Here is a 24,286-nt window from a genome sequence, read left to right as displayed (position 1 = left end):
CTCCCTGGGAAATGCTCTGGAGTCTGGATTTGGCATGACAGCCCTGGACGCGGCCTCTGCCTGGGCTGGGGGGCGCGGCCTGCGGCCAGGGCGGCTCCCTGCTGGTTCTGCCGCCCCCACTGTAGCGGGCCTGGGCTTGCGCGGGCCTCTGTGCCCCGTGCTGGAGGGGCCGCCCGCTGCCACGCCCCTGGAGCAAACCGAGTCTACATTTGGTGCTGTTTTATCTCTTCTGTCGGGTGACCGCGGTGGTTTTGTTGACTGAGTCATTTGAGCGGGTGTCTTCCTCACGTAGCACTTCGTCCAGAGTAAATGAGCTGTGTGGCTGTGGGGCGGGCGGAGAATGTGGTGGGGGGCCCTGCTGGCCGCGGTTGGATGGGACGGTCAGGCGGAGAAGCACTGCCGTTACTTTGCACTCAGTGCCACAGGGCTCGCCAGACACGTGTGGCCTGGAGGGGAGCGGGGTCTGTGTGCGGGGCCTCTCTCTATCTCGATGGAAGAGGCAGAGGGGCTGCCCTGCCAGCCTCCCCCTGCGCAGTCCTGAGTGGGGCTCCCCGAGCCTGAGGTGCTGTCTGCTGCTCGGGAGGGCTCCTCGCCCCCCTCCCACCCTGGTGCGCGCGCCCGATCGCCACTCTGTGGCGGCAGACCACAGGACTGGGATTGTTAATAACTAGCCCCTGTTTTCTCCCCTAGGGCCTCGTCTCAAGGAAGCGCAGAGCAGCACGGCGTTCCTGGCCGCATGGGTCCCCTGGGATAAGGCGACATGCGCTCTGCCCTGGCGGCTGTCCAGGATGTTCCGGGCGGGGGAGCCGGGGCGGCGGCTGGCGGGCCCCGCGCCCCCGCGCGTGCGGGCTGTGGAGGTGGCCCGCAGCAGGGCCGGCTATGGGTTCAGCCTCTCGGGCCAGGCACCCTGTGCCCTCAGCTGTGTCATGAGGGGCAGCCCCGCAGACTTTGTGGGCCTCCGCGCGGGAGACCAGATATTGGCCATCAATGACATCAACGTGAAGAAGGCCTCCCACGAAGACGTGGTGAAGCTGATCGGGAAGTGCTCCGGGGTGCTGCGCATGGTGATTGGGGAGGGCGCGGGCCACGGCCGCCACGCCGAGTCCTGTTCCAGCGACGACGAGACCGGGCTCTACCACGGGAAGGGCTGGCTGAGGCCCAAGCTCGACTCCAGGGCCCTGGGCATCAACCGGGCAGAGAGGGTTGTGGAGGAAGTGCAGTCCGGGGGGATTTTCAACATGATGTTTGAAAGCCCCGGCCTCTGTGCCAGCAGCTCCGAGCCGTCCAGGCTGAAGCAGAGGTCACTGTCGGAGTCTGCCGCGGTGGGGCCGGCCCCCGGCCAGGACAGCCCGAGCGCCCTGTGCCCCGGCCTGCCGCCAAAGGACGAAATGGCCCAGACCACGGGTGACGACTCCGCGTCGGCCGGGGGGCTGGAAGGCCACGGTCACGACGCCTTTGGACTGGACGCGAGCATCTTGAATGTGGCCATGGTGGTGGGCTATTTGGGCTCCATCGAGCTTCCTTCCACGAGCTCCAACTTGGAGACCGACAGCCTGCAGGCCATGCGCGGGTGCATGCGGCGGCTGCGGGCGGAGCAGAAGATCCACTCACTGGTGACCCTGAGGGTCATGCACGACCGGGTGCAGCTGTGCACGGACCGGGCCGGCGTGGTGGCTGAGTACCCCGCGGAGAAGCTGGCCTTCAGCGCCGTGTGCCCGGACGACAGGCGGTTCTTCGGGCTGGTGACCATGCAGACCAACGAGGACAGGGGCCCGGCGCAGGAGGCCGAGGGCGCCCTGCGCACGTCCTGCCACGTGTTCATGGTGGACCCCGACCTCTTCCACCACCGGGTCCACCAGGGCGTCGCCCGCAGGTTCGGATTTGCCTGCACGGCCGACCCCGACACCGGCGGCTGTCTGGAGTTCCCCTTGTCCTCGCTGCCCGTGCTGCAGTTCATCTCTGTCCTCTACCGAGACATGGGCGAGCTGATGGAGGGCGTGCGGGCCCGGGCCTTCCTGGACGGGGACGCCGACGCCCACCAGAACCACAGCACCAGCAGCAACAGCGACAGCGGCATCGGCAACTTCAACCAGGAGGAGAAGAGCAACCGGGTGCTCGTGGTGGACCTGGGGGGGGCCTCCAACAGGCACAGCCAGGGCGGCGGCCCCCCGTGGGAGGGGGCGGGCGGGAGGAGCTCCCAGCCTTGGGGTGCGCCCTGGAACGGGACCTTCTGCCACGACCCCGAGGGGGGCTCCCCATTTGAGACCGGTGCCCAGGCCGACAGGTTCCGTGACTTGGCCAGGCACTCGGGACCGACCTCCCACGGGGAGGTGCCCCCAGCCTCCCTGCGGAGCTCCGTGCCCCCTTGCAGGAGGGGCGCCTCCAGCCAGAGGTGGCTCCCCGTCCATGTACTCCAGGAGTGGCAGTGCGGCCACGCCAGCGACCAGGAGTCCTACACGGATTCCACGGATGGCTGGTCCAGCGTGAACTGCGGCACGCTGCCCCCGCCCATGAGCAAGATCCCCGCCGACCGCTACCGGGTGGAGGGCAGCCTCCCGCAGGCCGCGCCCCGGGCCCAGAAGAGGGACTGGTCCCGGAAGGCCTTTGGGATGCAGAACATTTTCGGGCCTCACCGAAATATTCGGAAGACCAAGGAGGACAAAAAGGTGAGTCCCCCTGAGGGCCGAGCGGGCCGCAGCAGCTGCCCCAGGCCTCTGCTGGCCGGCCAGTTCTTCTGACCCGTCCTGGAGCGCGCGGGACGGTGGCTCTCCACAGCCTAACAGAACCTCCTGACCTCCCTCCCCTCCCCGCCTCCCAAGGCAGTACAACAGCCCCGACCCCAGAGCCACCCTCCCGCCCCAGTGGTCGAGGTAGGATCAGGAAGCCGAGAGCTGGCTCACGTGGGGCGGGCCTCAGTAAGCCTGTGCTGCGGGCTTCGGGGAGCTGGCCCGGGTGTTGGTTGAGCGAACCCAGTGCTCTGCTCTGCATTGTGGCTCAGGCAGCACCAGAGAACCTAGTTCTGCCGAGTTCGGAGCATGAGCGATGGCAACGTGAGGGAATCGGGAGACCCCGCTCCCCTCGCCCCCACCCCGCCCCCACGTAGCAGAGGACAGGGTGGGCTGCGGTCCTTGTGGTTGGGAGGAGGGTGCGCGCCCTCGTGGGGGCGGAGCTTAGCTCTGTGCCCACAGAATGCTGTGGACAAAGTGATTTTTCTGAGTGTGCACACTGTAGTTCTTTTGAAATGATTCGCATATATTAGTTAATAACCATTAGATTTCATTGTGACATTTCACTCGTGGGTACAATGTGTTCCAGTCAAGAGCCCCTCCACCACTCTCCCCGCCCCTCCACCCCTCACCCCAACTTGGACTTCGTAAGGACACGTTCAGCAGATTCACTGTTGTGGTTCTGTGTGTGTGACCACATCCCTGTCAGTCATTCACCCTGGCCCGCCCCTCCTCCCCACGCCCCTCCTCCCCACGCCCCTCCTCCCCACGCCCCTCCTCCACACGCCCCCCCACGCCCCACGCCCTAGCAGTCTGTCTCTCTTACTGCTGACCAACAGCTTCCTCGAGGTTCTGTATGCTGTGTTCAGATATAGTTAACGTATTTAAAATTTATTCATCTTTTTTTCCCATTTCCGCTTCCCCTTTATGCTCTAAGTAGTGCCTTAGTTAGATCATGTTTTATGTTTATCCATAAATACAGATGTATCCAGGTATGTATATGTACGTGTGTCTATATGTATGTCTATAAGCGTATATGTCTTTTAGATCTAGCTTCTAGCTATGAACCACATTAATAGCTGCTCTTTCTTTCTTTTTTTTTTTTTTTGTTGGTCGCGGGGCCTGTACTCTGGGCCTGGGTGCTGTCCCTCAGCTCTTCAGCTCAAGGCTAGCACTCTACCACTTGAGCCACAGCAGCACTTCTGGCTTTTTCTGCTTATGTGGTGCTGAGGAATTGAACCCAGGGCCTCATGCATGTGAGGCAAGAACTCTACCACTCAGCCACCTTCCCAGCCCCTTAAAGCTTTTTTTTTTTTTTTAATCTTATCTTATCTCACTCAATATAAAATACTCCAGTTCCATCCATTTTCCAGCTGTGATATGATTTCATTTTTCCTTAGAGCTGTGTGATAGTCTGTGGTTTATAAACATCTTCGTTGTTTGAGCGTCTGTTGCTGGACATCTTGGCTGATTCTGTTGCTTGGCTATTGTGAGTAGTGCTTTGGTAAACATGGGTATGTGGGTGTCTTTCTGGTTTTGATTCACTCTCCTTCAGGTCTGTACCCAATAGTGCCATGATGGAGCCAGAGAATCACTCTGCGTTTAGTTATTGAGGAATCTCCATGCTGATTTCCATAGTGGTTGCTCTAGTTCCCACTCCCACCAACAGCATGTGTGGGTGCTGTCATTCTGGCTGTGGTGAGATGGGATCCTAGTGTGGTTTTGATTCTCACTTCCTCTATCGCTCAGGATAAGTATCTATTAGCTATTTCCTTTCCTCGTCCTCGTCCTCGTCCTCGTCCTCCTCCTCCTCCTCCTCCTCCTCCTCTTCCTCCTCTTCCTCTTCTTCCTCCTCCTCCTCTGTTGTCGGGCCTGAACTCTGGGCCTGGGTGCTGTCCCTCAGCTCTTCAGCTCAAGGCTAGTGCTCTACCACTTGAGCCACAGTGTCACTTCCGGCTTTTTTTCCTTTTTGCTTATGTGGTGCTGAGGAATCGAACCCAGGGCCTCAGGCATGCAAGGCAAGCGCTCTACCACTGAGCCACCTTCCCAGCCCGAGTTGGTGATTTCTTATAGAGGACTCAGGACTGGGTAATGGTTGGTTGAGGTGTGTTTTCCTGCTGCTGTGTTGGAGAAGTGGGGCTCTGCTGTCCAACAGTCCGTTTTGATGCCCCAGATACGAGGTACAGAGTCTTCTCAGTTCTGCTCCAGACATTGCAGGTGGTAAACACAGCCTCCCATCTGTGACAGTCCATATGCAGACTAGACCCCTCTAGTGCTCCAGTGTCTCTAGATCAATGTAGATATAAAAATGTCTGCTCAGGAGGCTGAGTCTGAGGATTGTGATTCAATACCAGTCTGGGCAGGAAAATCCATGAGACGCGTATCTTCAGTGAACCACTAGAAAACCAGAAGTGGAACTGTGGCTCAAAATGGTAGAGAGCTTGCCTTGAGCAAAAGATCTCAGCAACAGCACCCAGGCCCTGAGTTCTATGTCCTAGGAAGAGCTTGGTTAACCAGGGTGACAGTGGGGTAACAATAATGCACAGCACCCGTGTGCAGGCAGACGGGAGGGAAGGAATGGGAGGGGCGCAGGAGAGCAGAATGGGGGGCCAGGAGCCTGAGCTCATGCTGTGTCGGTGGGAGGGGGGAGGCCAAGCGAAGAGAATTGAGTAGGTCAGCACGTGACAACTGGATAAAACAGCGACAAGGAAAAAAACTGACCAAGCAAAACTCAGAACAGCACGAGATACACGTACATGCACATGCACGCACATGCATGCATAACACACACAAAGAAAAATACCTAGGAAAAATGAATATTTGGGTTGGGCAGTTACTGAGTAAGTCTGCAGATCGTATGTTAGATTAGGGGTGGATTAGAGGTAGAAAGAAACAGAGCAAGTCAGCAATCCTACTGTGGATAAAAGGAAAGAATAAGGGCTGGGAAGGTGGCTCAGTGGTAGAGCGTTTGCCTTGCATGCCTGAGGCCCTGGATTCGATTCCTCAGCACCACATAAGCAAAAAGAAAAAAGAAAAAAGCCGGAAGTGGCACTGTGGCTCAAGTGGTAGAGCGCTAGCCTTGAGCTGAAGAGCTGAGGGACAGCGCCCAGGCCCAGAGTTCAGGCCCCACGACGGACCCAAAAAAAAAAAAAGGAAAGAATAAATATGAGGGTTGGGGCTGGGAATCTGGCTTGGTGGTAGAGTGCTTCTCCAGCATGCATGAAGCCCTAGGTTCCATTCCTCAGTACCACATACACAGAAAAAGCTGGATGTGGCGCTGTGGCTCAAGTGGCAGAGCACTAGACTTGAGCAAAAGAAGCTCTGGGACAGCGCCCAGGCCCTGAGTTCAAGCCCCAGGACCGGCAATCAATCAACCAATCAATCAATGAGGGTTTATAGAAAGTGGGTAACATACATATGTGTACACACACAGGAGGCTGCGTAGGTGCAGCGGTCGAGTGCGTTAGCTCTGGGTTACCTCACTGCCCCTGGCAGTGAGTGTCCGGGTGGTGAGCTTTCCATGTGCAGCATGCCTGGAGTCTCCTTGCCGCCCTCTCTTCCATTGACTCCTGGGGGGCGGGGACTCAGACATCTACCACGCCCCCTCCCCCCCATGATTTCCATCCCATAGAAGCCACTGCGTCGGCCGCAGACCTGTGCCTGGTCTGTCCCGAAGCCTGCCCTGTCCGCAGGCAGGCTGCTTGCCGCCGCTGCGTGTGCCCTGCCTCCCAGAGTGCCTCGGACGGCGTTGTTAGCATGTGAGGCCGCCAGGGCCCGGGCCCGCGACGGAGCTGCGGGCTGCTCTGAAATGTGTTCTGGACAAGAACGGAGGTCTCAGGGGGTCTCACTGATGGGCGTCACCCCCTCTGCTGGCCGTCAGCTCCGGAACCCTGGCTGGGTGTGCAGACGGCCGCTCTGTGTCCGAGCTGAGAACTGGCGGCCTCTGGTGGCCGACGGAGTGCCTGTGGCGTCCCGCCCCCTGAGCTGTGGAGCCTGCCCTGGGCACGGTGTCCCTCGGGCCTGTGCCGGGGATTGCGTGGCCGGAGACGTGCGTCGCGTCGCAGAGGTGGCCGGGGTGGCCTGGGCGAGCTCGTCACCGGATCCCGGTCCTGACACCCTTCCCAGCGGTGCGTTTGCCCCTGGTGGCTCTCGGTGCTGTCGTCGGCTCTGTCTTTCTGAAGGTCGTCTCCCAGTGCTTCTCCGACTTTTCCTTCCTAGAGCCCAAGGAGGGAAGTCTGTCTGCTCTGCTCCACAGGCTGCTGGCCGGCGGGGCCAGGGCAGGGGGGTGAGGGGGTGAGAGGAGGCGTTGCACGCGGGATTCCCCTCCCCCTCCCTCCGAGTTTCTCGTCCTGTGTGCAGCTAAGAGGGCAGCTCTCTGGGTCATCTCCCCACAGGGACCGCGGGCCGTGGCGTAGCGAGCACAGAGTACGCTTGCCTAGTTGTGGTCCTGTGGGTTTTCTTTTTTCTTTTTTCTGTCGGTTGTGGGGCTTGAACTCTGGGCCTGGGCACTGTCCTTCAGCTCTTCAGCTCAAGGCTAGCACTCTACCACTTGAGCTACAGCGCCACTTCCGGTTTTCTGGTGGTTTATTAGAGATAGGAGTCTCACAGTCTTTCCTGCCCAGGCTGGCTTTGAACCTCGATCCTTAGATCTCAGCCTCCTGAGTAGCTAGGATTACAGGCGTGAGCCACCAGCACCCGGCTCCTGTGGGTTTTCTAAAACTCCAGTCTGCAGGATGGAGTGGGTATGCGGTGGCCTTCCGAGTCGAGGTGTGGCCTGTGTCCCCCGGGCCCCGCCATCCTCCCCAGGGCCTGCTTCCTCCGAGGCCTCCCCAGGGCCTGCTTCCTCCAAGGCGGGCCGCGGTGGCGGACTGTGCAGAAAGCGGCCTGGCTGACAGTGGATCGAGTGCGTTCTCTGTTGGCAGGCGGACGTGATGGAAGCTGTTTGGGTCTCTGGGGTTGGGGTGTATCTTCACCGGGCAGAGGCACAGCCTGGCGCTGTGTGTGGGGACGGCGGTCTGGCGTGATCCTCAAGCCTCCGGGGTTGGATGCGTCCACGCCTGTCTCACGGAGGATGTGGTGCGGGAGCGTCGGGGCCCTGGGGTGCTCCGGCCGTGGGAGGCCGCAGGCCCTGGCCACAGCCCTCCTGCCAGCGGGTCGCTGTTCGTTACCATAGCTCCCGTCCTTGCATTCCAGCGCTTTCTGGTCTACACCTGGAGCTTCCGTGCCCCGAGGGGCTGGCGCTCAGCAGTACAGCAGGAGAAGCCTGCCGGCCCCCACTCTTACTCTCCATGATTCTCCACACTCCGTCTCCGGAGACCCCTTCGGGTGACCCGTCTCCATTACTGCTGAGTAATCCTGCCGGAACACCGGCCCTGCCACGGCATGGGTGGGGGAGGGGGGCGCCTTGGCGGCTGTGGTCTAGGGTTGAGACGGTTTGGTTAGAAATTTAAAATTCTACCAGCATGAACAGTGGGACAGAAAAATCTACTGATGGCATCACAATGTCCAGCGCGGGCTGCTTACAGCACGCGGGGGGCACAATGTCCAGCGTGGGCTGCTTACAGCACGCGGGGGCACAATGTCCAGCGTGGGCTGTTTACAGCACGTGGGGGGGGGCACAATGTCCAGCGTGGGCTGCTTACAGCACGCGTGGGGACAATGTCCAGCGCGGGCTGCTTACAGCACGCGGGGGCACAATGTCCAGCGCGGGCTGCTTACAGCACGCGGGGGCACAATGTCCAGCGCGGGCTGCTTACAGCACGCGGGGGCACAATGTCCAGCGCGGGCTGCTTACAGCACGTGGGGGGGGCACAATGTCCAGCGCGGGCTGTTTACAGCACGTGGGGGGGGCACAATGTCCAGCGTGGGCTGCTTACAGCACGCGTGGGGACAATGTCCAGCGTGGGCTGCTTACAGCACGCGGGAGCACAATGTCCAGCGTGGGCTGCTTACAGCACGCGGGGGGGGCACAATGTCCAGCGCGGGCTGCTTACAGCACGCGGGGGCACAATGTCCAGCGTGGGCTGTTTACAGCACGTGGGGGGGGCACAATGTCCAGCGTGGGCTGCTTACAGCACGCGGGGGGACAATGTCCAGTGCGGGCTGCTTACAGCACGCGGGGGCACAATGTCCAGCGTGGGCTGCTTACAGCACGCGGGGGCACAATGTCCAGCGTGGGCTGCTTACAGCACGCGGGAGCACAATGTCCAGCGCGGGCTGCTTACAGCACGCGGGGGCACAATGTCCAGCGCGGGCTGCTTACAGCACGCGGGGGGGCACAATGTCCAGCGTGGGCTGCTTACAGCACGTGGGGGGGGCACAATGTCCAGCGTGGGCTGCTTACAGCACGCGGGGGCACAATGTCCAGCGTGGGCTGCTTACAGCACGCGGGGGGGCACAATGTCCAGCGTGGGCTGCTTACAGCACGCGGGGGCACAATGTCCAGCGTGGGCTGCTTACAGCACGCGGGGGCACAATGTCCAGCGCGGGCTGCTTACAGCACGCGGGGGCACAATGTCCAGCGCGGGCTGCTTACAGCACGCGGGGGCACAATGTCCAGCGCGGGCTGCTTACAGCACGCGGGGGCACAATGTCCAGCGTGGGCTGCTTACAGCACGTGGGGGGGCACAATGTCCAGCGTGGGCTGCTTACAGCACGTGGGGGGGCACAATGTCCAGCGTGGGCTGCTTACAGCACGCGGGGGCACAATGTCCAGCGCGGGCTGTTTACAGCATGTGGGGGGGGCACAATGTCCAGCGCGGGCTGCTTACAGCACGCGGGGGCACAATGTCCAGCGTGGGCTGCTTACAGCGTGGGGGGGGCACAATGTCCAGCGTGGGCTGCTTACAGCACGTGGGGGGGGCACAATGTCCAGCGCGGGCTGCTTACAGCACGTGGGGGGACAATGTCCAGCGTGGGCTGCTTACAGCACGCGGGGGCACAATGTCCAGCACGGGCTGCTTACAGCACGCGGGGGCACAATGTCCAGCGCGGGCTGCTTACAGCACGCGGGAGGACAATGTCCAGCGCGGGCTGCTTACAGCACGCGGGGGGAGAGGCAGCGGGTGAGAAACACTTGCAGGTGCGGATCCCAGCCTCTCCCGTCGTCGGGGTGGGGCCGAGCTTTCCAGAGCACCTCACCTCCTCCCGCCCGCCCCGGGTGCCAGTCCCTTGGGTGGGGAGGGACTCCGGGTCCTCCCGCAAGGCCTGGCGCGGGGCTCCGCTGCTGCGGTGGAGGGCGGTGCCGTCACTGGGCCTCCGGCCCCTCTGGGGGGCTTCTGCTGCCGCAGGGAAGCGGGCTGAGGAGCCCGGCTCGGGACCGGGGCCTGGACCGTCTTCAGACGCCACAGAACGCTTAGGGAGTCTGGTCAGAGCACATCCAAGGCCTTGCCTCGGCTCTGCTCGTACGTGACTCCTCAGGTGCACACGATTGAGGTCCTCCTGCCCGGAGGACTGGGCGTGGGGAGGCGGGGGCCGGGTGCTGGAGGCAGCTGCTGGGCACCAGTGGGTGGCTGGCAGAGGACGACTCTGGAGTGTGTTTTCGAGCGTGTGACGCGCGCTTCGTTGGCAGCAGGGCCTGGGATGACGGAGTCTGGCCCTGCTCTCCCTGCGGTGAGAGCACACGCTCCGCAGATGCTCACACACACGTCTTCTTCTCTGTGTCTAGGGCTCCAGGTTTGGGCGGGGCATCGGACTGGCCCAGACGTCCCAGCGCACCTCCGCCCGGAGGTCGTTCGGAAGATCCAAGAGGCTGAGCATCACGCGCTCCCTGGACGATCTCGAGGTGGGTAGACTCGGCTCTTTCTTCCTGGAGATTTTGGAGCTGGAAACTGCCTTGCAGACGTGCCCGACTCCCCTTCGAGTCCCCCTGGACGCCTGCCCCACATCTTGTTTTGCACCAGGACGGGGCCTGAACTTCTTGGCTTGCTTAGTTAATTGGAGAGAGTCCCTCAGACTCCTCAGTCCTCGGTCCTCGGTCTCCCGGGTGGCCAGGATTGCAGGTGTGAGGTGCTTGCGCCCGGTTTCTCCTGCTTCCGGAGGGGAATCCTGCCGCGCGTGTGCTGCCCCTCCCTGTGCCTCTGTCCCTTGTTGGACTGGCATCGCGTCGTGGGTGTCACCTGCACCCTGTGAGCATTGGCATTCCGTCCTGATTAACCACCATCTTTGGGCCCCCTGCATACCCTTCTTGTAGGTCTCACCCACGTGCATGGGCCGCTCAGTGCCAGTGTTCTTGGACTGAGAGGGTCCGGCTGCAGGCCTGGGCCCCTGCCCTGTGGGGGTGGGGACCACTCTGATGCCACCCCGAGTTGTCAGTGTCGACCACTGGCCTGTTCCTCTGCCTCCGAGCGCGTGCAGGGCCTGCCCGTAGCCCGGGCTCAGGGCTCGGCCTGGGCTCCCAGCGCAGCCCGTGTTGTCTTGGAACTGCCTGGCAGTGGGTTGTAAACATGGCCACCTTTTTTTTTTTTCTTCTGCACTGTAGCCTAGGCTGATCTGGAACAATCCTCCTGACGTAGCTCCTGAGTGCCGGATTGAAGGTGTGTGCCCGCACACCGGTGTGGTGTGGCTACGTTATTGGACACAGACGGGATCTGGGCCGCTCTGGCTCAGTGCCGTGAGGCCGAGGCCTCTCTGCCGCATGGTGGCTTCTTGTTTTGTCAGAGTTGAGCGTTAGACTTTTCCTGGTTTTCTGCTTGAGGATGCCAGTGTGGCTGCCGTTCTTGTTTGCTCTTTCTGGGGAAGCCTGTGAGCTTGTCGAACTGTCCCGCGCTTGGCTACTCTTGGCAGGTGCAGGAGCCATCCTGCTGCCCCGGCCCTCCTCCCGACGGTCACACCCTGGCTCCGCTCCCTTGGGTGTGGCTGGCCTTGGGGATCTGAGTCTGACCCAGAGAGTGCAGTGAGTGTGCTGAGCCCTGCCCCCGACGGCCAGCTGGGGACGGGGCCGGTGGAGACCTCTGGCCAGCAGGTCGCTCAGACCGAAGACTGCCAGGCCAGGCCAGGCTGGCACACAGCGGCTCACTCTCTGCGTGCCACGTGCCGTGGCGTGCTGCCCCGCGGTGACGCCGGCCCATGTCCCATTCGTTCCTGCACCGGCCTCCCTGGTCCTCCTGTTCCTGCGGCCAGCCTGCACGCCCTGCCCACAGGACCCTGCGGGGCCTTGCCTCGGGCCAAGAGGACCGGAACACTCCTTGGCTCTGGTCTCTGTCTTCCGGGTATCCCAGCTGACCCCTTGGCTCCCCTTCTCGCTCCCCTTCCTCCTCTTGTGGCCGTGAGCTGCCTGCCTGGCCTAGTGGGGCGACCCTGCAGCCAGGGGCATGTGGCCGGCAGCCTGCCCCACCCTGTGCAGGGTCACCTGCTGTGGGAGGCATTGCTGCCCAGCCTCTCCCAGGACCACAGACACTGCATCTGCGGGGCCCGACGGCCCGGGACCAGCATGCCCCGTGCCTTGGCCGAGCACACGTGTGTCCAGGGTGACATGCGAGAACTGCATCCAGTGTGCAGAGGGCGTGCAGCCCCAGCCTGCGTTCAGTGTGCATCCAGTGTGCGGAGGGCGTGTAGCCCCAGCCTGCGTTCAGTGTGCATTCAGTGTGTGGAGGGCGTGCAGCCCCAGCCTGTGTTCATCCAGTGTGCATTCAGTGTGCGGAGGGCGTGCAGCCCCAGCCTGCGTTCAGTGTGCATCCAGTGTGCGGAGGGCGTGCAGCCCCAGCCTGCGTTCAGTGTGCATTCAGTGTGCGGAGGGCGTGCAGCCCCAGCCTGCGTTCATCCAGTGTGCATCCAGTGTGCAGAGGGCGTGCAGCCCCAGCCTGCATTCATCCAGTGTGCATCCAGTGTGCAGAGGGCGTGCAGCCCCAGCCTGCGTTCATCCAGTGTGCATTCAGTGTGCGGAGGGCGTGCAGCCGCAGCCTGCGTTCAGTGTGCATCCAGTGTGTGGAGGGCGTGCAGCCCCAGCCTGCGTTCATCCAGTGTGCATTCAGTGTGCGGAGGGCGTGCAGCCCCAGCCTGCGTTCATCCAGTGTGCATCCAGTGTGTGGAGGGCGTGCAGCCCCAGCCTGCGTTCAGTGTGCATTCAGTGTGCGGAGGGCGTGCAGCCCCAGCCTGCGTTCAGTGTGCATTCAATGTGCGGAGGGCGTGCAGCCCCAGCCTGCGTTCAGTGTGCATTCAGTGTGCGGAGGGCGTGCAGCCCCAGCCTGCATTCAGTGTGCATTCAGTGTGCGGAGGGCGTGCAGCCCCAGCCTGCGTTCAGTGTGCATTCAGTGTGTGGAGGGCGTGCAGCCCCAGCCTGTGTTCATCCAGTGTGCATTCAGTGTGCGGAGGGCGTGCAGCCCCAGCCTGCGTTCAGTGTGCATTCAGTGTGCGGAGGGTGTGCAGCCCCAGCCTGCGTTCATCCAGTGTGCATCCAGTGTGCAGAGGGCGTACAGCCCCAGCCTGCGTTCATCCAGTGTGCATTCAGTGTGCGGAGGGCGTGCAGCCGCAGCCTGCGTTCAGTGTGCATCCAGTGTGCGGAGGGCGTGCAGCCCCAGCCTGCGTTCAGTGTGCATTCAGTGTGCGGAGGGCGTGCAGCCCCAGCCTGCATTCAGTGTGCATTCAGTGTGCGGAGGGCGTGCAGCCCCAGCCTGCGTTCAGTGTGCATTCAGTGTGTGGAGGGCGTGCAGCCCCAGCCTGTGTTCATCCAGTGTGCATTCAGTGTGCGGAGGGCGTGCAGCCCCAGCCTGCGTTCAGTGTGCATTCAGTGTGCGGAGGGCGTGCAGCCCCAGCCTGCGTTCATCCAGTGTGCATCCAGTGTGCAGAGGGCGTACAGCCCCAGCCTGCGTTCATCCAGTGTGCATTCAGTGTGCGGAGGGCGTGCAGCCGCAGCCTGCGTTCAGTGTGCATCCAGTGTGTGGAGGGCGTGCAGCCCCAGCCTGCGTTCATCCAGTGTGCACTCAGTGTGCGGAGGGCGTGCAGCCCCAGCCTGCGTTCATCCAGTGTGCATCCAGTGTGTGGAGGGCGTGCAGCCCCAGCCTGCGTTCAGTGTGCATCCAGTGTCCGGAGGGCGTGCAGCCCCAGCCTGCGTTCAGTGTGCATCCAGTGTGCGGAGGGCGTGCAGCCCCAGCCTGCGTTCAGTGTGCATCCAGTGTGCGGAGGGCGTGCAGCCCCAGCCTGCGTTCAGTGTGCATCCAGTGTGCGGAGGGCGTGCAGCCCCAGCCTGCGTTCAGTGTGCATCCAGTGTGCGGAGGGCGTGCAGCCCCAGCCTGCGTTCAGTGTGCATCCAGTGTGCGGAGGGCGTGCAGCCCCAGCCTGCGTTCAGTGTGCATTCAGTGTGCGGAGGGCGTGCAGCCCCAGCCTGCGTTCAGTGTGCATTCAGTGTGCGGAGGGCGTGCAGCCCCAGCCTGCGTTCAGTGTGCATTCAGTGTGCAGAGGGCGTGCAGCCCCAGCCTGCGTTCAGTGTGCATCCAGTGTGCGGAGGACATGCAGCCCCAGCCTGCGTTCATCCAGTGTGCATTCAGTGTGCAGAGGGCGTGCAGCCCCAGCCTCTGTTCATCCAGTGTGCATTCAGTGTGCGGAGGGCGTGCAGCCCCAGCCTGTGTTCATCCAGTGTGCATTCAGTGTGCGGAGGGCGTGCAGCCCCAGCCTGCGTTCAGTGTGCATTCAGTGTGCGGAGGGCGTGCAGCCCCAGCCTGCGTTCAATGTGCATTCAGTGTGTGGAGGGCGTGCAGCCCCAGCCTGCGTTCAGTGTGCATTCAGTGTGCGGAGGGCGTGCAGCCCCAGCCTGCGTTCATCCAGTGTGCATTCAGTGTGCGGAGGGCGTGCAGCCCCAGCCTGCGTTCAGTGTGCATCCAGTGTGGGGAGGACATGCAGCCCCAGCCTGCGTTCATCCAGTGTGCATTCAGTGTGCAGAGGGCGTGCAGCCCCAGCCTGTGTTCATCCAGTGTGCATTCAGTGTGGGGAGGACGTGCAGCCCCAGCCTGTGTTCATCCAGTGTGCATTCAGTGTGCGGAGGGCGTGCAGCCCCAGCCTGTGTTCATCCAGTGTGCATTGTGTGCAGACGGCGTGCAGCCCCAGCCTGTGTTCATCCAGTGTGCATCCAGTGTGCAGAGGGCGTGCAGCCCCAGCCTGCGTTCAGTGTGCATTCAGTGTGCGGAGGGCATGCAGCCCCAGCCTGCATTCATCCAGTGTGCATTGTGTGCAGACGGCATGCAGCCCCAGCCTGTGTTCATCCAGTGTGCATTCAGTGTGCGGAGGGCGTGCAGCCCCAGCCTGCGTTCATCCAGTGTGCATTCAGTGTGCGGAGGACGTGCAGCCCCAGCCTGCGTTCAGTGTGCATTCAGTGTGCGGAGGGCGTGCAGCCCAGCCTGCGTTCATCCAGTGTGCATCCAGTGTGCAGAGAGCGTGCAGCCCCAGCCTGCGTTCAGTGTGCATCCAGTGTTCAGAGGGCGTGCAGCCCCAGCCTGCGTTCAGTGTGCATTCAGTGTGTGGAGGGCGTGCAGCCCCAGCCTGCGTTCATCCAGTGTGCATTCAGTGTGCGGAGGGCGTGCAGCCCCAGCCTGTGTTCATCCAGTGTGCATTCAGTGTGCAGACGGCGTGCAGCCCCAGCCTGTGTTCATCCAGTGTGCATTCAGTGTGCGGAGGGCGTGCAGCCCCAGCCTGTGTTCATCCAGTGTGCATACAGTGTGTGGAGGGCGTGCAGCCCAGACTGCCTGTGGCCTGGGGCAGGCCCCGCCCCTGCCGGCTGTGGGTTTTGGTCTGCGCTGGGGACCCCAGCAGTCTCTAGCATTGCGTTGCTGCCACCCTTTCCTGCCCAGGCCCCACTCATTGCCTGCAGCCGGTGGTGGCCGGGGGAGGTGGAAGCCATGTTCCCGGGGCTTCAGGGCCATGGCTGCTTGTGTGTGCAGAGACTTTCCTGGGGCGAGTGTCGGATTTCTACAAACTTCCCGCAGGGCAGCCCTCCAGGGCTCGGGTCTGGTCACCTGACTTCAGACTCCTGTCACCCCAGGCTGCTCCGGCTATGGCCTGCCGCAGAGAGAGTCGTGGCACATGGCAGTGTGATGGTTGTGTGTGCCACAAGGACCATGGGTGAGGGTGGCCACGCATGGTGTTCATGCTGAGCTCCAGCCCTAGGACGGGACGTGCCCGAGGGAGGACTGAGCGGTGCTGGCTGTACTGAGTGTGAGCTGGGGGACACTGGCTCAGACGTGGGGATTCGGCCGTTGGCCTCTGGCTGGCTCAGTGGGCGCTGCCTGTGGCTGGGTGTGGTCACAGGCCGCACAGAGCTGGGCACGGCCGTGGGTGGGGTCTGCTCCTGGGGAGGGGGCCAGGATGGAGCCACTACACCAGACAGCCACATTCCTGAGCCACGTGGGCATTCCCAGAGGATCCCAGGAGAGAACTAGGGCTGGGGACCAGGCTGAAGGGACTGGGGACCCACCCTGTGTCCCCTCCTGTCCACCTGCAGGCCATCCAAGGCCATGCTCGGAGCCACAGTAGCAGCTGCCGGGCGCAGGCCGGGTGCGGGATTGCAAAACTGCAAAGCTGAAGGGGTGTCTGTGGACCGTGTGTGGAGAAGGCCTGCGTTCTCTGCCGTGAGCCCCACACTCCCCAGTAGCAGAGCTGGCATGGTGCTGCTGTCAGAAAGCAACAGCTACCTTCCCACCTCTCCAGACTGTTCAGCAGACACTCCGCCCTACGCCTTCCCCAGACACTGGCTTGAAATGCCCAGGCCCGTGAGGCCTGTGTGCCCTGAGCTACCCGAGACTCAACATGTTCAAAGCCCTCCTATGCCTCAGCCTTGCTCTGGGCCACTCTTCTAGGATTTGAAGACTTTATTTATATATACCAAGGCCCCAGAGCATCCTGCTGGGCCCCGGAGCATCCTGGCTGGAGGAGTTGGGCTGCTCTACACCCAAGGCCAGGTGCTGTTTGCAGAGACTGGTAGTGACTTGCACTGGGCAGTAGAGGGCGCCTAGGTAGTGCTTGAACCTTGGTCAGAACTTACTGGACACCTGCTCCAGTGTGGAGCAGGAGGGAGCTGGACAGAGGCAGTGGGGGAGGGAGAGAGGATGGCCTCGGTGGATTGCTTTGATGCCAGCTGGAGGCCACCCCGCGCCTCCTGTCCGTCAGTCACAAGCACTGGCAAACAGGGACAGAACACAAGATAGGAGGCCCGAGTTTCCCTGCCGCTTTGGCTGCTTTGCTTTTCCAGCCCAGCCTCCTGTGGGAGGGGGTGCGTCCTGCAGATGTTTCAAATTAGCTCTTACACATTTAAAAATTTGTACTTCACTGTTTCCAAGAGAATTTGGCTTAAAAGGTTTTGCTGTATTGGTCTACTTTTATTTATTTGAGAAAGTCTCTTTAAGACCCGATAACTCGGAGGCACAGAGGACTTAGGCTTGCTCTGTCGGTCCTCATTCGCCGTGTGCTCAGGGGTAGTATGCGCCGCCCTGCGGTGGAGGGTGGCACTCTGCAGCGGGGGAGGGGCTCGTGCTGAGCTGGGGCACCAGGGAAGGAAGGCGGCAGCGAGGACACGGCCGTGGGGTGCTGGGGGGGGCAGGCAGGCGGTAGCGGGTCAGTCCAGCTCGTCTCTAGCCAGTGGTCCACTTGGTGAGGCTCTGAGCAGAACTGATGGGCAGACAGCAGGGAGCGTTGCCTTAGGGAGATCTGGGACCAGAAGAGCCTGGGAGTCAGGGAGCGAGGACGCGTGGGGTCAGCGGGCCAGCGGGCGCCCACCCGCGCTTCTTCCCACAGGTGATGAGGCCAGTCACTCCTCCAGTCCCTGTGGCTCTGGCACTGTGAGTTGTGTGAGCTCTCTGTTCAGTGTGGAGCTGTGGCTGCCGCCTTCCAAGCATCTTGTATCTGGGTTTGTTTGCCAGGCCATGTGCGTGCCCCTGAGGTCCCCCCCAGGCAGCTCCCCCTGAGCTCATCTCAGGCCGAGGCTGCTGGGCCAGGCCTGGGCGCTGCCTCTGCCTTCCAAGACTGACCCGCAGTGCCCGTCATGCGGGCCTGGCTACCCTCGAGGGAGGAGAGAGCCAGCCGGCCTGAGGGTGCGCACAGCATGGCCAGCCGCGGGCCTCTCTTCGGGTCCTTCACGGAGCACACTGGGCTGGGACACAACCCAGCGTCCACCGAGTGACTAAAACCGTGACCCTGGGTGACCTGCTTCTGGGTGGCCGCAGCCCCCACTCGGCCCTGCACCTGGGCCTTGTGTGGTCACTGGTGGGTGCTGCTGGGCCCGGCCCCACGGCAGCCTCTGCGCTCAGCTGAGGCCCGGCTTCCGGAGAGCTCAGGGCAGGCCCTTGGGGCTTCAGGAGGGAGTCGGGCGGCAGGGTTATGGCAGGGCGGCGGCAGGAGCTGCAGCTGGGTCCGTGGCGTGTGCTGAGATGCCTGGCCGGGGGAAGGGGCCACGGAAGGAAGGCCCAGGCGCCACGGCCTGTCTTGGGGGCTCCTGGGGAGGGCTCCACCTTGAGGCAGAGGCAGGTGTGAGCGGCGTCAGGAAAGGTGGCGGTGACGCTGCCTGCCAAGGTGTGCTGGGGGCAGGTGCAGGGATGACACCGCGGGTGGGTAGGGGACCCGCCGGCCAGAGGCGGGTGGCAGCGAGGTTCCAGGCCCAGGGTGGGGCAGCCCTGGCCCCTGTGCTGGGGAGAGGGTGGGGGTGGACGCCCCTTCCCCTTCGCTACAGAGAAGATGGAACGGCTGTCTGTCTGTCTGTCTGTCTGTGGAGGAGGCTCAGCCGGTGCACTCAGCTGGCAGGCACGCACACAGAATGCCCACCGGCCTCACTGCTCCTTCCCATCACCACCGCCAGGGGGAGGCTGGAGGCCGGAGGCTGCGCCCGACCCAAGGCTGGCCCAGCTGCCCTGGGACTGGGGCGGCCCCGGGAGCAGAGCCACACCCCTGCCGTGAGGAGCTGCAGCCAGGGGCACGGGGTGGGGGTGGGGCCGAGCCTGGGGACTCCCAGTGGAAGGGGAGAGAGGGAGAGAGAGTGTACCTAGGGTCTCCAGGAAGGGGGACACCCAGTGGGTAAGGGGGGGGGAGAGAGAGAGAGAGAGGTGGAGGCTGGGGTCTGGGAGGGGACTCCCGGTGGAGGTGGAGGGAGGGAGCGAGAGGTGGAGGCTGGGGTCTGGGAGGGGACTCCCGGTGGAGGGGGAGGGAGGGAGCGAGGTGGAGGCTGGGGTCTGGGGGAGGGCTCCCGGTGGAGGGGGAGGGAGGGAGCGAGGTGGAGGCTGGGGTCTGGGGGAGGGCTCCCGGTGGAGGGGGAGGGAGGGAGCGAGGTGGAGGCTGGGGTCTGGGGGAGGGCTCCCAGTAGAGGGGGAGGGAGGGAGCGAGGTGGAGGCTGGGGTCTGGGAGGGGACTCCCGGTGGAGGGGGAGGGAGGGAGCGAGGTGGAGGCTGGGGTCTGGGAGGGGACTCCCGGTGGAAGGGGAGGGAGGGAGCGAGGTGGAGGCTGGGGTCTGGGAGGGGACTCCCGGTGGAGGGGGAGGGAGGGAGCGAGGTGGAGGCTGGGGTCTGGGAGGGGACTCCCGGTGGAGGGGGAGGGAGGGAGCGAGGTGGAGGCTGGGGTCTGGGGAGGGGACTTCTGGTGGAGGGGGAGGGAGGGAGCGAGGTGGAGGCTGGGGTCTGGGGGGGAGCGCCTGGTGGAGGGGGAGGGAGGGAGCGAGGTGGAGGCTGGGGTCTGGGGAGGGGGCTCCCGGTGGAGGGGGAGGGAGGGAGCGAGGTGGAGGCTGGGGTCTGGGGGGGAGCACCTGGTGGAGGGGGAGGGAGGGAGCAAGGTGGAGGCTGGGGTCTGGGGAGGGGACTCCCGGTGGAGGGGGAGGGAGGGAGCGAGGTGGAGGCTGGGGTCTCTGGGGGCGCTGGCTCTGGTACCTTCCGGCTTGCTACCATCGATGAAGTGGAGGTTCTCAGGCCCTGGGGCGGGGAGGGTGTGTGTGTACACGTGTGTGTTTGCGCGTGCACGTGCGGCAGGCTGCTCACAGAACCAGCGGCAGCTGTAGTTACTCTGCGAGGGGAGCGCCGATCGCCGGCAGCTGTGGTGCGGCGAGCCGCCCCTTCTGACCAGTCTCCCCGTGTGCTCTTGTGCGGGCAGGGTGGGCGGGGCTCCCGCAGACCACGGCCGCCCCTGCTGTTGCCATAGGTTACGGAGGAAGCCCATGGGCCGTGCTGAAATGCCTGGGCTGTTCTGACAGGCACGGGCGCGCCGTGCCCAGCGGCGCCTTAGATCTGGTGCCTGGCACAGTTCTGAAGTTCTCCTGTCTTAAGATGAATTTGGAAAAAGCGTTGTCAGACGAATCCGACGTTTTTACAGGCCAGCAGGTAAGTGATTCCCACTGGGATTCTTCCACACCCCCCCCCCCCCACAGCGTTGTAGGAGAACTTGGCACCTTGGCCACTGCTTTGTTTGAAGCTGGCTCTCTGTGAATGGCGCTGGGGAATTTCCCAAGGATTTTAAGCGGAGAGCGGAAGCTGCTTTTCTTGGTTCTGTCTCAAGGAACTGAGAGCGCACAGCCTGGATTAAGAGCCGGGCTGGGGGCTGGGGGCTCGGGGCCGGGGGCCAGGGCAGGGCCTGCCATGCTCCCTGGGGGTTCACTTCAAATCCTCCTAGCTTCCAGAGACCGCCAAATGTTCTTTCCCTTACCATAGTAATCCTAACACCTTAAAGATGTGAGTCGATGTGGTTGAAATAGGAAATTTCAACTAGATAAGCACTGATATTTCTCATGATTTTTTAGACTGCCAGTTTATAGCTTAGGTTTTATAGTTGGTTCTACTGCGTGAATATACTTAATGACTAGTTGTTATATGAGTTTATGAAGTTGAGCATAGGATAAAATGTGTTTAAAAAGCTTAAGAGTAAATAAAAAGATAAAAATCTTCACTTTTCTTCCATGGCTTTGCTGGGTTGATGCAAAGATAAACATTATGTACAGGAGATGGTTACTAATTGCTAGGTACTGATTTTTAATTGGTTCATGTCTGGAACTTGCTTCATCTTAGGATGTTTTCTTAGCATCTAATTGGAGTAATCTGCTGAGAATTGCAGGAGAAACCACTGGTTGGAAGTGAATGGTGTGGGGGCCGGGATGGAAGGGGTTCCAGCGCGTGTGTTAGAGCCGGCCGGCCTCTGGGACGGCCGTGTCCCCTGGGGTGTTGGAAGGGTGCGCGCCGGGCACCGGGGACCGAGAGCCAGGGGCTGCCATGTCCACTACAGTCACACGTGCAGACAGACCCGACTTTCTTTCCCTCTGTAAATCTGACCTGCAGTGTTCCCAGATGTTTAAACAGGCAGATAGCTGTTTAGTGCGGAGCTGAAGCCTGGCCGGGAAGGTTGTATTTAAAGATGCCCGTAACCTTCTCCCTTCACTACACCGGCTGCCGTGGAAGGGGGGGAAAGTTCCAGCTCTGGCCCCTGGCCTGGCCAGTCGGGATGGCCACCGCACGACCCCTACGCGTGTGAGGGAGAGGTAGAGGGAGAGGATGCGAGAGACTGTGCCCCCTCTCTGGGCTTGGCGTGCCTGTCCTGGGTGTGCGGCGGGGGGGGGGGGGGGGGCGCGTCTCGATGCTGTGTGTGCGTGCGCAGGTGCCGGTGCCGGCGCCCCCTGCTCCCTCTGCGATCCCAGCACGCTCTCGGGGGCATGGGCAGCGGGGAGGACTCGAGGCTCTGGCTGTCCGTGGACACTGGCCACAGCTCCCTCAACCCCCACGGGCAGGACACACGCGGCCCTGGCTGCTCTCAGGGCTCCGAGAGCCTCTCCGCAGACTCAGCACTGGCTCCCACAGGGGCGCGCGCTGTCACATGAAAAGCAGCTCCGCCGCCCGCACGCCCCCTGCGGGAGACTGCCCCCTGTGTGAGCCTGCCCCCTGTGTGAGCCTGCCCAGCCGCCGCCCACTCTCCCTGGCCTTGGCCTCAGCCTCGGCCTCGGGGCGGGGCAGAGCCAGCGAAGTGGGGAGCCGAAGGCCCGCCTGAGGGGTGAGGTGTCTTCCATGGCCACTGGGGGGGGGGTTGCTCAGTTTCTCTTCAGCCCTCAGATGTCTGGGCTGTGCCTGGTGCTGCCGTGCCAGGGCAGGCGGGGGTGGCCGGCAGGTGGTGGTTTGGTGATCCTCCAGCTATCCTGTCCTTCTCCTGAAATACACTCTGCCCGTGTGTATGATTGGATGGAGCTTTGCTTCTGTCAGCTTGGAGCAATCAGGAAGAGAGCTTTCTCGAGGGCGAGGGGCTCTCTCCCTTCGCATGTTAGGTTCTGTTTCATATTTGAAAATATGGAAGGGCTGTACTATAAGCCGTCACCGGTGGCTCACACCTGTCATCCTAGCTACTCAGGAGGCAGAGATCTGAGGATTGTGGCTCGAAGCCAGCCCGGGCAGGAGCGTCTGTGAGTCCCTCATCTCCGTTTACCACTGGAGAAGTGGAATGCTCCTTCCGGGCAGTGCGGGCCTCACGGTCGCTGGGGTCGGTGGGCCTGGCCTGCGGAGGGCGCTGCCCGCCACACAGGTGCACGAGGTGTGCGGAAGGCAGGCGTGGGGCCGTGGGAAGGGTGGGGGTGAGAGAAGAGGGGTCGAGAGGCGGGACCAGCAGCCCGCGCCGCGCCCGCTGCCCGGGGCTTCCCTCCCTGCCTGCTCCTCCCAGGGCCTGCCGTGGGCAGCGTGGGCCTCGCCGGGGCCATCCTGCCACAGACCCCCGCGGCGCGTGTGCGCGACGGGCTACGGGCATGGTGAGCAGGGTGACGGGGCGGCCGTGGGGCGTGAGAAACCGCGTGCCAGGGGGCGGGGGGTGGGGGCGACGTGTCTGCGGCCCTGCTGCTTCCCAGGCTCGCTGGCCGCCCTGCATTTGGCTGAGTCTCTTCGTTCCTCCTCCCCCGTCACCCGTGACCGCCTTTCCTGTCCCTCTGGTGTCAGGCTGCTGCGGGCCCTGCCACGGCGGAGCTGACCAGGGCCACCGGAGGAGACCTGGCACCCCCCCCCCCCCGCACCATCTGCCTTCCTGGGCCCGGCCGCTGCCCCCCCTCTTCGTTCAGCCGTCCCCCGACTCTCCTGTGTGTTGTTGGCACAGGTGTTGCCCTAGACTTCCTCAACTTCATTGTCAGCGCTTCCTACCTGACCCCCACGGTGCCCTTTGACATCGGGGAGGCCTGTGAGGCCCGAGCACCGCCTCCCGGGCCTTCACCCCTGCTCCTAGCTCCTGGGAGGACCGCGTGGAGCTGCGGCTCGGGCCGGCTACTGGACACACACGCTGGCAGCTCGCGGGCTCGACCTTGAAAATCTGCCCCAGATGCACACCACGTTCTCCCCACACGCTCCCGCCTCACCCTGCGAGCTGCCGCGTGTGCGGGCGTCTGTGGGCCCCTCTCCAGACCCCACGGACAGGCCGCACCCGCGGGGCCTCGTGTGTTGGGGCGCCGCTGCATTGCCCCGCACACTGCCCGCCCGTCTCCGCACAGAGGCCGCCCCACGCACACCCCATATCTGCCAGAGCCCTGCGGTGGGCCTGGACAGCGGGGGCTCATGGGAGAGGACGGAGCCTGCCTGACGGGCGGGAGGCTGGCCTCCAGGGGAGGCAGCTGCAGATGCCACAGCCAAGGCTCCGCGGCCAGGAGGAAAGCCAGTGCTCGGCTCCCTCGGGTGTGGTGCTCTCTAGGGGCCTGGCCCTCCTTCCTCCCCGCGGCCCTGTCAGGCCCAAGTGTCCCCTGGGCTGTGAGTCCTCCCCACGGGCCAGAGGGTGCAGGGCACAGCCTGGCTGCCGCTGTGCAGGGAGCGTCCGCAGACGCCCTGGCCACGTGGCCCTGGCTGCACGTCGTGGCCTCTGCTCCGTGGCTGTTGAGTCTTGGGAGAGGCCCAGGCTTCGGCCAGAGGTGAGGGGGCACCGGCCGGGGCTCAGGCGCTGGGGGAAGCTCTCTGTGGCAGGCCCCCCTTCCTCGGCCACGCCTGGTCCCCGGCCCCGGTGCCTTCCTGTGATCTGTTTGGTAGTACCGGTGTTTGGCTCGGGGTCTCATACTTGCTAGACTTGAGCTAAGTCCTTCATGCTTTCGTTAGCTTTTTGTTAGGGTTCATGTTTGTGCCCGAGGTAGCCTGGACTCTGTATGATCTTCCCGTATAGCTGACTGGCAGGCATCCACGACCATGCCCAGAATTACTGCGAGATGGGGTCTCACTAACCTTCTGCCTGGACTGGCCTCAGGCCGTAACCCTCTTGATGGCTGCCTCAGCATGTGCCACCACACCCAGCTCCCAGGAGTGGACTGGAAATGTGTGCCTCCTCCACTGTGTCCTGCGTGGACTTCTCCAATTGTCTTTGCTTAGTAAATAAAAGTGTGTGTGTGTGTGTGTGTGTGTGCGCGCTTATGGAGGTGTGTGCTTGTGTATGTGAACAGAAGAGAGCAGTGGAGCGTGGGGGAGCGTGGGTTGTGGTTGCAAACTCTGTGCTCATGCCAGCGTGCCTGGGCTCCGGCACAGGGTTCGAGTCCCAGCTTGGCTGTGCATCAGCCCCTCCTGCTCTGCCGGCCAGAGGGCAGGCGTGCGGGCCGTGGGTCTGCAAGAGCAGGCTTCGAGCTGGTGCGGGCTTGTCCCCACAGCAGGGCTGGCCAGAGGCAGCGGGGCTTC

General features: G+C 63.0%; 1 protein-coding gene across 2 annotated transcripts in view; it reads left to right on the top strand.

Moving 5' to 3' along the window:
• The first annotated feature begins 731 nt into the window (after positions 1 to 731).
• Rgs12 (regulator of G protein signaling 12) overlaps positions 732 to 24,286 on the top strand; it is a 66,768-nt gene continuing 43,213 nt past the window's right edge. For both annotated transcript variants that reach the window (XM_042671039.1, XM_042671040.1), the window contains exons 1-2: positions 732 to 2,666; positions 10,393 to 10,509. In XM_042671039.1, the coding sequence (XP_042526973.1) occupies positions 789 to 2,666; positions 10,393 to 10,509 (1,995 nt within the window). In that variant the 5' untranslated portion in view covers positions 732 to 788. The remainder of the gene's footprint in view (positions 2,667 to 10,392; positions 10,510 to 24,286) is intronic.

The sequence above is a fragment of the Dipodomys spectabilis genome, unplaced genomic scaffold (genome assembly GCF_019054845.1).
Source record: "Dipodomys spectabilis isolate Male_0828 unplaced genomic scaffold, ASM1905484v1 ptg000594l, whole genome shotgun sequence".
NCBI lineage: Eukaryota > Metazoa > Chordata > Mammalia > Rodentia > Heteromyidae > Dipodomys > Dipodomys spectabilis.
This window is presented reverse-complemented; position numbering and strand designations above follow the sequence as displayed.